The sequence below is a fragment of the Grampus griseus genome, assembly GCF_964374135.1.
Source record: "Grampus griseus genome assembly, chromosome: 8".
NCBI lineage: Eukaryota > Metazoa > Chordata > Mammalia > Artiodactyla > Delphinidae > Grampus > Grampus griseus.
The window spans coordinates 87,028,243-87,041,852 of record NC_139002.1 but is presented as its reverse complement, the minus strand read 5'-3'; the positions used below and the strand labels follow the sequence as shown (position 1 = coordinate 87,041,852).

Below are 13,610 nucleotides of genomic sequence, written 5' to 3'. Positions count from 1 at the left end.
TTTTCAAAAGTCAACAAAAGTTTCCCATTAATAACGTCACCATTTAAAATAATGGTTAATTCTTACCAGCAAAACGCTTGGTTCTTTCATTTCCTCACTTCACCTGAGAAAAAGTCCACCATGATGCAATGAGTAATAAGGACAAATTTTCCTTGAAAACTGAGAATTGTCAGTTTTATTTTTCTCCCACACTCTAACTACAATATATTAACTCACAGCACCACCTATCTTTCAATAAAAGGTTAGGAAACTAGTTTTACTTTTAGCATAATGCCCAAATATCTGGCCTGTACAATTTAGTGTGAAATTAAGTCTAAAATGCAGGAAGGAAAAAAAAAATCTGAAAATAGAAGTTCCATTTGACATGTATATAAAACACTTATACCAGTATGTATCAATTTCTTAGTAATGTTTCAAACAAAGGAGTCTGGCCAGCAGTATACTGAAGATTTTAATCTGCCACAAAATAGACAGTGAACTGTGCCTGAAGATGTTAACTCGAAGTCGCAATCAGGGAGAAGCAGGGCCGTTTTGACTTATAAATTTTAATATTCATTGTTATTTTCATGCCCAAGCGTTAACTAGAATGTGTGTTGCCTTTTCCTTAGAAGTCTTCCCAACATTTTGGTCATTTTCCTTGTTTAAATAAGAAAAAAAAAAAAAGGTATAAAATTTCATTTTCATATGCTCTCAGTGTGATCCCTATCAGTACTACAAGTAAGTATAAATTTATAACGTGGAAGACAGCCTGCTCATACAGCACACAGTTCATCCTCTGTTTAAGGATCCCAGTCAAGGCACCATACCCCTTTCTCAAATCAGTGTTATTCTCTGACCTCACGCTGCAACAGAACTATTTTTAGAAATGATGATTTTCTTACATAAACCTAAGCAGTATAGAAATAGTATAGAAAATATTTTTTGGTCAGAATGAACGGGCATTTGTTCCAACAGCTGGGAAGTCAAACCATGAAAAGTCAAACCATGAGAAGCAACTGATTATATGAAAAGCCTGGCTGTGATGTCCATGAAGAATTAAAATGTCTTGAATTTACAGAGCATTTCTCCTGTGCAGTCCATGTCAGCTCTGTAAGGCAGGCAGGGGCGGGTATCACCACCCATTTCACCTACAGGGAAACAGATGCACTGCAGTTTAAGCGTGTCAGTCCATTGGAAAAACAGAACTCCAAGCCAAGGGTGATTTACAGCTGTTTCACGTTCTATTCCTCAGATTTAAAAATTAGAAAAAAAAATTAATAATTTCAGTTAAAACTGATTGAAAATAATGTAACTCATGAAAGTTATTTTGAAAACAGCATTTGGTTACAATTTTCAGTAATATGACAAAAGTTTTGAAGACTATTTTTAAAGAATAGCTTGTCAAAACTAACTGGATTAAGCAACTTCTTAGCAATTGATATACTGGGGCTCTAATTATTTTAGAAAGCTCTTTTGTTAGAGCGTAAGTTCATCATGTCATAGCATACAACTTGTACCACATAGTCTTTCTTCTGGTGATTCTCATCAGCAGAGAGTAACACGGCTCTGTGACTAGTTAATTAAATCACCATCCAATTCCAGTTACAGTTAGCTTGTCAGTCATAGCAGAGTTGTTAAAAGAGAGAAATAAGCTCTTCTAACCTTTACAACAATTAGTCAAATTTTCATATTATCAATGGAATAAAAAGGATAGTTCTCACCTGCTTCACAGGCCTTCTATTCTTTCTGAAGTTTTACATTTCACATCCATTTTTTCCTAATGTCATATTACAGTTGACCCTTGAACAACGAGTTTGAACTGTGCATGTCCACTTACACGTGGAGTTTTTTCAGTAAATACCTAGTATAGTACTACCTGATCCCCGGTTGATTGAATCCCCAGATGCAGAACCATGGATATGAGAACCAACTGTAAACTTAAACGCAGATTTTCAACTGCTTGGGATCAGCTCCCCTCACCCTCACAAGGGTTAACTGTGATTTTAAATTCTTTCTCTCCTCCTGTAGAATCCCTTTTAAGCTATTCCAGGGAAATTACTAATATACATCCAGGTACTAAACTTCTGTGTCATGACATTTAAAATACAATAGAAATTTTTATATTTTCTCATATTTTATTGCACAGTATAAACTTGATTAAAATGCACTAAGTAACAACATGTGTTTAAATCAACACTAACTTAAAATGTTAGGTAGGAAATAGCATAACTTACTTTAATATATCCCAACTCAGTATGAAGGTGAGCAGTTTATTTCTGAAGGTTTAGATGTTTTCACTGTAGTTTATTATCAAAGCAAACAAAATATTTTGGTCTCTTTCTTCACCTTTGATTCTTTTTAATTCTTCTTCTTTAGTTCACAGTGTCACAGAAGTGTAAAATAAGACTGATAGAAACCACTCTAAAACATATGGCTTTATATACATAAAAAATTCAATAATGTTGCCACAACCCCTAATACAGAGTGATTCTTATTTATCTGCTAGTATCCAGAATAAACTTCTGTACATACTAAATTGTTCAAGTATATCTAGAGCAGTGCTTATAAAAGTGACGTCCCACTGCTACATTAATGGGCATCTCTTTGAAGACCACTTCTAATTTCAACACAATTAAGGTAGAGTTCTAAAATTTTTTGCTTTTACAACTTATCATACATCCTCAAATATTCTAAAATGCTCCAATGAGCCAAATATCTAATTTAATTTACATCTAGCTGAACATCCCTTTTGTACAGCACCAGTGGTTAAATTAAAAATGCATCTGACTAACCAAATGTTCTCTTCCTTCCGTTAGTTACAGTTTGTTATTTATTTATATAACTCTGAACCCAAAATGAAAATGAAGACAACTCAGGTCAAACTCTTTGACCCTAAATAAACATTTCATTCACTTTACACTTAAATACCTAATTGTTTTCCTATAGTGTATGTTTCTCAGTAACAATGATACAATTAACTAAGCCAAAGACCAACTTCTCATCTTTGAGGATTAGGCAAGTCGGATAGGATTCTCCAGGTTTGCTTTAAAACTTTCCAGAAACCTGGTAGCCAGTTCATCATCTACCACTCGGCTGTCACTGGACATTGTGACCGTTATGAGCTGGTGTTGCTGCAGTTTGGCATTACCCTCTTCATCCTGAGTGAGCTTCAGCACAGGTCGGAATCTCCCAACAGCCAAAATGCAGGCCTGAGGAGGGTTGATCACTGCAGTAAATTCATCGATGCCAAACATCCCCAAATTGGAAATACTAGGGGAAAACAAAAAGCTCTGAAGATGGCATGTCCTTAATCAAAGAACCCTTTCCCTGAGTCATATATTTTTACTTTATTAAAAAACTGTGCCACAGAACCTTATTCCAAGTTACTCAAAGACCAAAGACAAAGAATACCATTTACAGTAGGATCAAAAAAACAAGTATCAACACACAAATATTGTATCTAATATAAACATTTATTCAGCATTGAACTCGAAGTCCTAGGCAGAGGAATATGGCAAGGAAAAGAAATAGAAGGTATGAAGACTAGAAAAAAGAAATTAAACTTTATTATTCACAGATGAACTGATTGTGTACAAAGAAAATCTAAGCCTCTATAGATAAACTAGTAAGATTAATAAATGAATTTAGCGTAGTCACTAGATAATAAGTCAATATAAAAATTTATATCTATATACAAGTTGCTTTCATTAGAAAATAATACCATTTACAATAGTATACAAAATATCTAGGACTAAATCTAATGAAACATATATAAGACCTCTAAACAAAAAATTATAAAACACAACTGAAAGAAATCAAAGAACAAGTAAACAATGGTTTATACCACGCTCATTCACTGGAAGACTCAACGCTATAAGGATGTCAATTCTCCTTAAACTTAAATTGATCAAACAATTCAATGCAATCCCAATAAAAATCTGAGCAAGATTAGTGTGTGTGTGTGTGTGTGTGTGTGTGTGTGTGTGTATGAAAAATGACAAGTTGATTCTAAAATTTATTTGGAAGTACAAAGCCAGGAAAGACAATCTTGATGGTGAACAAATTTGGAAGACTTTCATTATCATATATCAAGTTATAGTTTGCTGGTATTAAGCAAGGGAAGGACAAACAGGTCAACTGAAAAGGAGAGAGAATACAGAAAAGGACCAAACACACTTGGTTACCTTCTCAATGCTACAGAGAAGTAGTAATCTTTTCAATAATTGAGGCTTAGTCCATTAATTATCCACAAAGGGGAAAAAAAGAGCATCGTGACCTTTACTTCCATATCAAAGACAAAAATCTAATTTCAGATGAATTGCAACCTACATGTGAGAAGTTACAAAGCTTCTGAAGATAACACAGAAGAATAACTTCATGACTCTGGGATAGACAATAATTCCTAGCAGAAAACAAGGAGTACTAACTATAAAGAAAAATACTGATAAATAGGATTTTATTAAAATTCAGAACTTCTGTTCATTAAAAAACACCATCAAGAAAGTTTCAAAGGCAAGGTACAAAGTGGGAAAGGTATTTCAAATAATATATATCCTATAAAAGTCTGTGTATCAGGAAAAAGGAACTACTATAAAACATTTTTAAAAATAGACACAAGACTTCAACAGGTATTTTATCCGATGAGTTACCAGATACCCAAATGGCTGACAGATAAATGAAAACAGTATTCACCATCATTAATTTGCATTTCTCTGACCACAAAGAGTACCACTACACACACCAAGATTCATTAAAATTTAAAACCTAATAATATTAAGAGTTAACAAGAATATGAAGCAACGGGAATTCTTCATACACTGTTGATGGAAGAAAAAAATGGTAGAACCATTTTGGAAAACTATCTGGCAGGATCTACCAAAGCTATAAACCCAGCAATTCTACTTTCAGGTCTATACAACAAAAATATGTACATATAGTCACCATAAGACACTAACAAAAATGTTCACGAGCACCAAACTGTAAACAACACAAATGCCCAACAGTGAAATGGACACTAGCATATTTATACAGCATACTACAGAATACTATAACGCAATAATAAATAAATGACTGCTTCACACAACTACATGCGTGGTTCACCTCACAGACATTAATGTTGAGCGAAAGAAGTCAGACACTGAAAAATATGTATTTATGTAAAGATCAAAGTTGGCAAAACAAGAACTTCGGTGATAATTTTCAGAATCATGGTTACCCTCAAGGGGGTGAGAATTAGGAAGGGTAAAGGGAGGCTTATGGGATGCAGATAATGTTTATTATTCTGCTTTGGTTGGTTACACAGCTTTCTTCACTTTATAAAACTTTGCAGCTACACTCCGTGTACTGTACTGTAAGTTATAAACAAAAATAGAGCTGATAATAACTCAGGAGTCTATGTGTTAATATTTTACCCCAAAGGACCTTAAAATAAATCACAAGTAGAAAAAAAATAGTTGACGTTTATAAATCTATTGTATGTCAGACCCTGAATGTCATTCTATGAACATCTAAATGGGTTAACTAGCTAACCCTAATGGCTTCCTACTAGCTTTGATTCATATCAAAGACTAACTGTCTGAAGAACATTTTCACATATTCTCTTGTCTAAATAAAGTATGATATTTAGCTTAAATTTTTAAAGAAATGCTTCAGAAAATAAATGAAAACAGGTTAACAAGGACTTCATAAGTCTTATGTCTGATGCTACAAATAATTAAGTTTAAATTTTACCTAAAAGATCCTCCTTGGTATTCTTCAGGTAACAATTTTCCATCTCTAGCTTTCTTTGATAGAGCCTGAGAAAAATACAAACAGAGCATGACAACCAACACTACATTATATGGCTGATTTTGTCACTTAAAAATATGTTTATAGGGTACACTCTCATCTTTGATATGCCTTGACCTGACTTTATAAGAGACTATATATACATACGTGTGTGTGTATATATATATATATATATATTTTTTTTAATTATATATATAAAATTTTCTCTAACACACTTAAAAAAATGAGTAAGTTAGAGCACAGATAATCCAAGAAGCTATACACATGTGAATCAGAACTCTAGAAAAATCATTTCCCTTTAAAAATTCTTCAAATATTGGAATTACCTTGTACACTGTGCAGAATGTTTCAGTGGTTTTTATATATACAGTGAAATTTTCCATTTTGCCTATAAAATTTTTTCTTGTAAGACAAAGTATTAGAAGAGCCTTTCTTGTTACTCTAGTAGCTTTTAAATAAATTATTCAACAGCAACAATCTCACAACCAACGCATCGATTTTCATTTCAGTGTTTGCTTCTTTTTCACCCATAACATATATATAACTTCAAACAGTTGTTAAAAAAACAGAGAATTTTATAGTTACTTTTCAGTATTATATGCATCTTCTGTATTGTTAGTCTTTGCAACTGATTTTTAAATGTCTGTTTAACATTCTAAATACTGCACCTGCCACAATTTAGTCATTTTCCTAGTGCTGTAATTTGGTTCATTTGTTTCTTTTGAATTCCTTCATATAAGTTCTCAGAAATGGAATTACAAAGCCCTAGAAAATGAACTTTTTTTTTTGGTTCTTGATCCTATAGCTAAAACATTTCCTGTGAGCTAGTCTACCCTGCTACAAGGAATGTAAAAATGCAGTAATTTCACTACACCCTTGACAAAACTGATGTCTAAAACCTTACAGAGGGAAAGACAGATAACACTCTGAGAGCTATATGAGGAAAAGTAGTTGAATTTCCCTCTACTTGGAATTAACCACACATCTTAATTTTTATTTTTCAATGCTTCAAAAGCAAGGGGACAGAGACTGAGTCTTTACATACGAAAAATTAATGAAGAATTACTTTATGAGGGGGACAATAGAGATAAGCTACTGTCATTGGGTAGATGATATAAATCTGGGGTTTACTTAATATTCTATATTGTATAGCTAACAAAAGGTACAATTACAATCCCCACTGAAAACTACTTAATTTTGAACCATAGATGATTTAATTTTTGAAAAATAAAACATTCTTTAAAAATCAAAAAAACGATCTCAACATATCACTGTGACTTACTGCCAAATGAATCAATTACAGATTTATATTATTTGGACATAGTTACTTACAAAACTATTTAGATCCAGAATGAAAAAAATAAGAGATGAATTTAGACTTGTATAGTCCTTGGAATATTAGAAGTAGAGAGGACAATCTACAAATGCATTTCTCCTGCCTTAAGCAATATAATAACTTCACATGATCTGAACAAGCACGTATCACATGAACTTTAAAAGGCATTTCTCTAAAGGCAGATGATCATAACACATCCTGATGAGTTACCAGGCTACAACAAATAAAAAACATATTCATTAAAAAAAAAAAAAAACAGATGATAAGCACACGTAATAAATACACTTTAAGAAAATCTCTATAGACCCAAAACATCAGCAGGATATTCCTGTCAACGAATTCCTAAGAGTGTGGAATAAGAATAGATTCTGATGAGGATCATTGGTTTTGAAAGTAACTAATTCTCACTGGTATTTCCCGGGAGTGTGAATGTAAAAATCAAAGCTCATGTTTCCTGAACCATCCAGTTGACAAGACATAATACAAGCTGACTAGCAAATACTTCTAAAATATATCACATGCCTTACTAATTTATTCAACAAATTTACTGGGTACTAAGGAGCTAAACTTTGCCTCTGCCTCTTAAAACTGTTGAAGCTGGCCTACTGCCTGCGTTCCGCCTATTCAATGTGATGTTTTTGGTGAGAGCTGACTCTTCCATATAGGACCCCAGGAAAAGGAAAGCGTTTTCGCTTCTGGAATACCAAGTACTTCTAGTGGTCTCGACTGTAGAGAGGAAATGAATAAACTTTTAAGAATAAAATGCTGTGAAAAGTGAGGTCTGTCCATTACCACTTTGATAGAAATATAGTTTCAGCTTTAATTTTAAAATTTATCTAAAATACCATCTCTAGAGTTGCATTATAGACTTTGGGAAACAAAGCAGCCAACTTGAACACAGCTGGCCTTAACTTGTACACATGTTATTTCTGAATTTTTAAATGTTAAATGTTCTTAAAATGGGTTGTACCTGTATAAAAGCTTAAAAGTCTATATACGTAATTGATAAGCACTTGGAAATACCAAAAATATACATTACGTGCATGCACACACACGTATCTCACAGCGTGGCAGATTATGCTAACCTACCTTCACAGAGTCAGCAATCTCTGGCAGACCCTTAGCAGCAGCATCTTTGATGACTGGTGTAATTAACCCTTTATCTGTTGCCACAGCCACTGAAATGTCAATAAAGGGCAGTTGCTTTGGGCTCTCTCCATCCCAGCTTACATTAACACTCGGCATTTGCTAGAAAGCAAAAGTAGAGAAAAATGTTGCTAAAGAAGTGGCTTTAGACCAAGGTTGTTATGGAAAAATAACTAACATTATTATGTAGTTTTGAAAGGGAATACAGCTAGACTGAAGGAAATAAATAAAACTTCGATTTGAAAAAAGTGGTTTGGACCTCTATATTAAATATCTTTTATGTTTGGGAAGAATAATTAAACATACCATCCTTTTTGAAGCAAGCCTGAGGAAATTCTGATGATGTACACATGTTTTGATCTCTTTATATCATGGTTAAGAAAAGGGCTTCCTTTGTTAAACCTAATTGCTAGGAAGTATTTAACGTTTGTTAACCTTCCTGTCTCATATGATGACCGACATGATCTTGAGGAGAAGAGGGGAGGGCAGAGGGGTAGTGACATCCAACCACATTACTTCTATGGCATGAGGAAGCCTGACTTTCTAGTGCAGCCCTGGGAAATATTAGCAGGCCCTTAATAAATGACTTCCCTATTTAAGAGAGATTTCCTAGGCTTCATAAACATATGCTATATACTATATATGAGCATGTATATATTTAATATACATACAACTACACTGAGGATGAAAAAAACCGGGAGATGACTAAATGCCTGGAAACAGTATGTATTGATAATGTTGCCAGACATCACTGGAGAAAACGATGCTGAAAAACAGATATCAAAAACTAATTTCTCTTCTCAAAAATTCATTGCTTTCTGCAGAGTGAGACCCAAGCCTCCCAGCATGTCATTTAAGCATGGCAATCCACAATTTGATTCCATCCAATCTAATTTTACTCCTGACCACTCCCCTAAGATGAATTTCCACTTTACTCAGCCTTCTCATTCTTATGCTACACTCATTTCTATTTCACCATCGTTTAACTGCAATTTTCACTTCTTCTTTCAAGGCTCAACTCTTTCATTCAACAATGCCACTGTGTCAAAATAATAAAGTCCCAATCTCCCAGAAGATTTTAAATTCTTCATGGACAATGAAGTAAAAGAAGAAAACAAAACAAAACAAACAAACCCTCACAAATGAAGAACGTCTGGCAAATAAATTTAATTAGAAAGTTATGTAACAAAAACCTCTAGGATAAAGCCTAGGTTGTATTCAAAGGAAAATTCATCTTAAACTTTCTTATTAATAAAAAATAATTATAAGGAATTACACATTCAAGTTTTCTAACAAGATATTTCTAACCAAAATAAACCTAGGGAAAAGAAGGAGGGAACACATAATGAAACAATGTAAAAGGAGTGATAAAGCAAATATGCAATAATAAAAGTGAGACAGTTCAGAATAAACCCAGGCATTGAGGACATTAAAATAATTATAAGAAACAAATTCAAATAACTCTAGGCTAATAAGTTTGGAAATCCAGGTGAGATGAATGATTTCCTGGGAATATGTAAATTTCTAAAATTGATTCAAGAAAAAGCTGAAAACCAAACAGCTTGATAATTATAGGGGAAAAAAATGGGAAAGCTGCCAAGGCCCCTTCCTTAAAATAGCACTAGGCTCCGATAGTTTTACTGGTGAATTCTATAAAACTTCAAGAAATACAAATCTTTGTAATACTGAAACAAGCACAGAGAAAGGAAAGGGAAAAACACAACCAAATTCATTTCATGAAGCAAATGATTTAGAAAAAAGAAAAGTCTGAAAAAGCAAGCACACAATTTAAATTACAATTACTTATGGTTTCTGATACAAAATTATAAAATGAAATCTTAACAAATAGTTAATGGACCACTAGAGACTCACTTGAAGAAGGCAAGAATGATTCATAATTAGAAGATTGTTAATATAAATCAAAATATTATTTGGTCCAAAGAGAAAAAACATACGAACACTGAGATACCAAACGACTGAAAAGGCATGCCTTTAAAATTCTCTATAGTTGTACTCTCCAAGAACTAAAAATAAACTCCTTATAAAAATACTTTAAATACAGCATTTAGTAAGCAGTGATGCAGAAAATAGCGTAGTTATAGAAAGAAGGCATGACAGCAAATGGTGCTGAGCAGGGATTCAGGAAGCCTGGGCTTTGGATTTACATCTCCAGTCGGACACCTCGCTGAACTGCAGGCTCTGACGTTCACCTGCCTTCCTGCCACCCCACTGGGACACTATGAGGTTTCCTGAACTTAATTTGTCCAAAAATGAAGTCTAGATTCCCTGCCTCAAACCTGCTCCTCTCCCAGTCTTAGCACATGGGAAATTCCATTCCTTCCACTGCTTGGACCAAAACCCTTGTCCTTCTTTCTCTCACATTCCACATCCAATCCACCAGCAAACCCTGGTGGTTCTGCCTTTGAAACGTATCCACTTCCACCCTTGCCTCTCCGCAAGCTGTGTTCCACACAACCGCCGCAGTAGGCTCTCCTTTTTCTTTTTAAAGTTTTAAGTCAGATCATGTTAATCCTTTGCTCAAAACCCTCCAAAGACTTCCTTCTCATTTGTCATAAAATTCCTCCTCCTTCCCATGGTCACCAAGGCCTCGTGTACTTCGGGACCCCCTTAGCCCCTCTCCCTCTTCTTTTATGTTTAATCTCATCTCTTACCCTCCTAGTCTCACTAATTCCACTCCAGGCACACTTCATCCCCAGCACCATGTCTCTGGGTGACACGATCCACTCCTCACAGCCTCTGTGTTTGCTGTTCCCTCTGCCTGGAGCATCTTCTACCACATCTCTACATGGTTTTCTCCCTCTCTTTCCACAGGACTTGTCTCAATTATCATCCTGCCAGAGAAGCCTTCCTTGGCTAACTTTTGAAAATAACACCTCTAGTTCTTCTGTTCCCTTAACCTGCTTTCTTTTTCTCCTCAGCACTTTCACTATCTGACATATATATTTGTTTGCCTCTCCCAACTAGAATATAAGCCCCATGAGAGCAGAAAATATGTAGGCTTTTGCTCACTATTATATCTCTAGTATTTAGCACATGCTAGGGGATCAATTAGTATTTGTAGAATAAATGGTCTTTATTCTGCTGTAATTAGTTGTAAGCCTTTGTGATTCTCAGTTTCTCCATCTGCAAAACTGAGTGAGATTAAATAACAGAATATTTTTAGCATTAAAATTGTAAAATTTTTGTCACTTAAAAATAAGAGTTCTATTTATTATCTAAAATCCCAAGATATGAGACTACTTTGGAAGCCAAAATTATTTGGGGTTTGCTACTTACTTTAAGGGTAACAGCTGCTGCCTTGATGATAAAATCGTTTACTGATACTTTGATGTCATCTGAAAGAAAAACAAGTGTATTAAAATTAATGTTCATAATAAAACTTTTAAATTAACCATTATGATTTCAAACTTTTAAATTATGGACTGCACTGACAAACAATGATAAAAAATATTACAGGTTTTGTTCGCTTAGTCATGGTTCCTCTGAGTAGAAAAACTTGCATTATATGAGGTCCTGGATTAATATTAACCATGAATATAAAAGTTTTCTCCTGATCCTGATTTACAGTTCTTTTAAACTGCTCAGATAGCATACACAAGAACTTAAAAGACACATGACAACCATAATCAGAGAGAAAAGATCCAAGTCCCATGTCTTGAAAAAGACAAATGGTCTGTCCATGGCATATATAGTCAGGAAGTTTACAAGATGATTCATTTTTTTCCCACATCCTTTTCAAATGTCCGTATTCTGTGTATTCTTTATAATACATGGATTATATTAGAACAGTGGTAGCTGTAGTCACTTTAAAGGAACAAATTTTAAATAGCGTTCAGAGCAGGGATGTTCAGAAATTTCTTTTTACTAACAAAGTGTACAATCAAAAAATTTAAGATCACTGCATTAAATAAGAGCTGCTTTTTAACTTAACAAAACAGGATACAGCAAATGCCAAAGATGAAGCAATGCTGGCGTGGGTCTTAATGCAATGAATAAAATGAGGTTCTCTGTCTAGTTTTATGGTGAATCCATTTAAATCAATTTCCTTCCAGTATAATGTTTTAAGATAAAGCTGGGGTCCCCTCCCTTCCCAAAGAGCTGATCTTAATGAAGCATTTGGTTTATACCTCTGCTTTTCCCAGTGCGTATGAAAGTGTTGAAAATGTAAACTACATTTGATTCTTTATTGCAACGGCTTCTATAAAAAGACTTTAAGATGGTATCTAGTCAGTTGATGGTATGTGGTAGGATACACAAATCCTGTTACTCTACTATGATGGAATTTTACATGAATGATATCTCATTCCAAAGGCATGCTAAGATTTCAGAAAGGGATTAGATGTATTACCATAAACCTAAATACTGTCAAACTGTCATGGTAACTGTCAGCTGCTCTTCTAATACACAGCTCTTACAATTCAGATTTCCTGAAACACAAGCATTTTTGTTTGTTTAAAACTCCTCTGGGAGCAGAAAAACAAACGGATTTCCAGTGCTTAGAGACTTAATGATACCCACATACAGAAAATTTGGTCTGCATAAATTCAAATATGCAGACAGAATATTTTATGAACACACTCTGCTTACCTCTCATGCCTCCCTCTGCCTCCTTCTCACTTTACCTACTATCCATACGTGTCCACAGTGAAGACTTCCCAAACCATTTACCAGCTGATGGTTTCCAAATCTACTGCCCAAGTCCATAGGCCTCACTTAAAATTCCCTGCCCTCATCATACTCCTACATTTGACCACTTTCTTCATCTTGAAACATGTTCTCTTTCTGATTTCTGTGTCACAGACTCTCCTGGTTTTATTCCACTCTCTGCTTACTTACTTTCAGTCCCTTTCTCTCCATGTTGACATCTCGCCAGGTGAGAACTTTCAGTTTGATACCATTTATATGATAATGATTCCTCCAAATTCTATCTTGAATCCTGGTGTATCTGGAGCTTCAGACTCATACACCCTCTTTCTCACATGACATTTTCTACTTACGTGTCTGATAGGCATCTCAAATCTAATATGTGCAAAGGATATTTTTTTCAAGTTCCTTTATTTTAAAATAAAATTTAAAACTTACAGAAAAGTTTTTTTTGCTTTTTTTTTTGTGGACATTTTCAAACATACAGAAAGATCATTGGTAACATTTATTAAGAAGAGAGTAGGAAATACATTGTGAGGGAATATCAAATATTCTCCTTTGCATACTGTTACAAAACAAAGTGTGGAACATACTTATAGAATGTTATATACTATAACCTTTAATGTGGGCCCTTTGAAGACTCATCAAAAAATCCCTAATTGAAAGGACATACCAAACCTGGTCCATGCAAAGATAC

At 34.3% G+C, this 13,610-nt stretch overlaps 1 protein-coding gene across 2 annotated transcripts in view; it reads right to left on the bottom strand.

Moving 5' to 3' along the window:
* Positions 1 to 285: 285 nt before the first annotated feature.
* PDHX (pyruvate dehydrogenase complex component X) overlaps positions 286 to 13,610 on the bottom strand; it is a 77,441-nt gene continuing 64,116 nt past the window's right edge. Inside the window, exons 8-12 of one of the 2 annotated variants that reach the window (XR_014297110.1) lie at positions 11,546 to 11,604; positions 8,192 to 8,350; positions 5,710 to 5,774; positions 2,214 to 3,249; positions 1,084 to 1,127 (exon numbers count right to left, since the gene is read on the bottom strand). Coding sequence is in view for 1 of the 2 variants with exons in the window: in XM_082660688.1 (XP_082516814.1) it covers positions 2,991 to 3,249; positions 5,710 to 5,774; positions 8,192 to 8,350; positions 11,546 to 11,604 (542 nt within the window). In the remaining variant the exon portion in view is untranslated. Of the gene's footprint in view, positions 3,250 to 5,709; positions 5,775 to 8,191; positions 8,351 to 11,545; positions 11,605 to 13,610 lie in introns of both variants that reach the window. The other variant, XM_082660688.1, reaches the window with a different exon arrangement.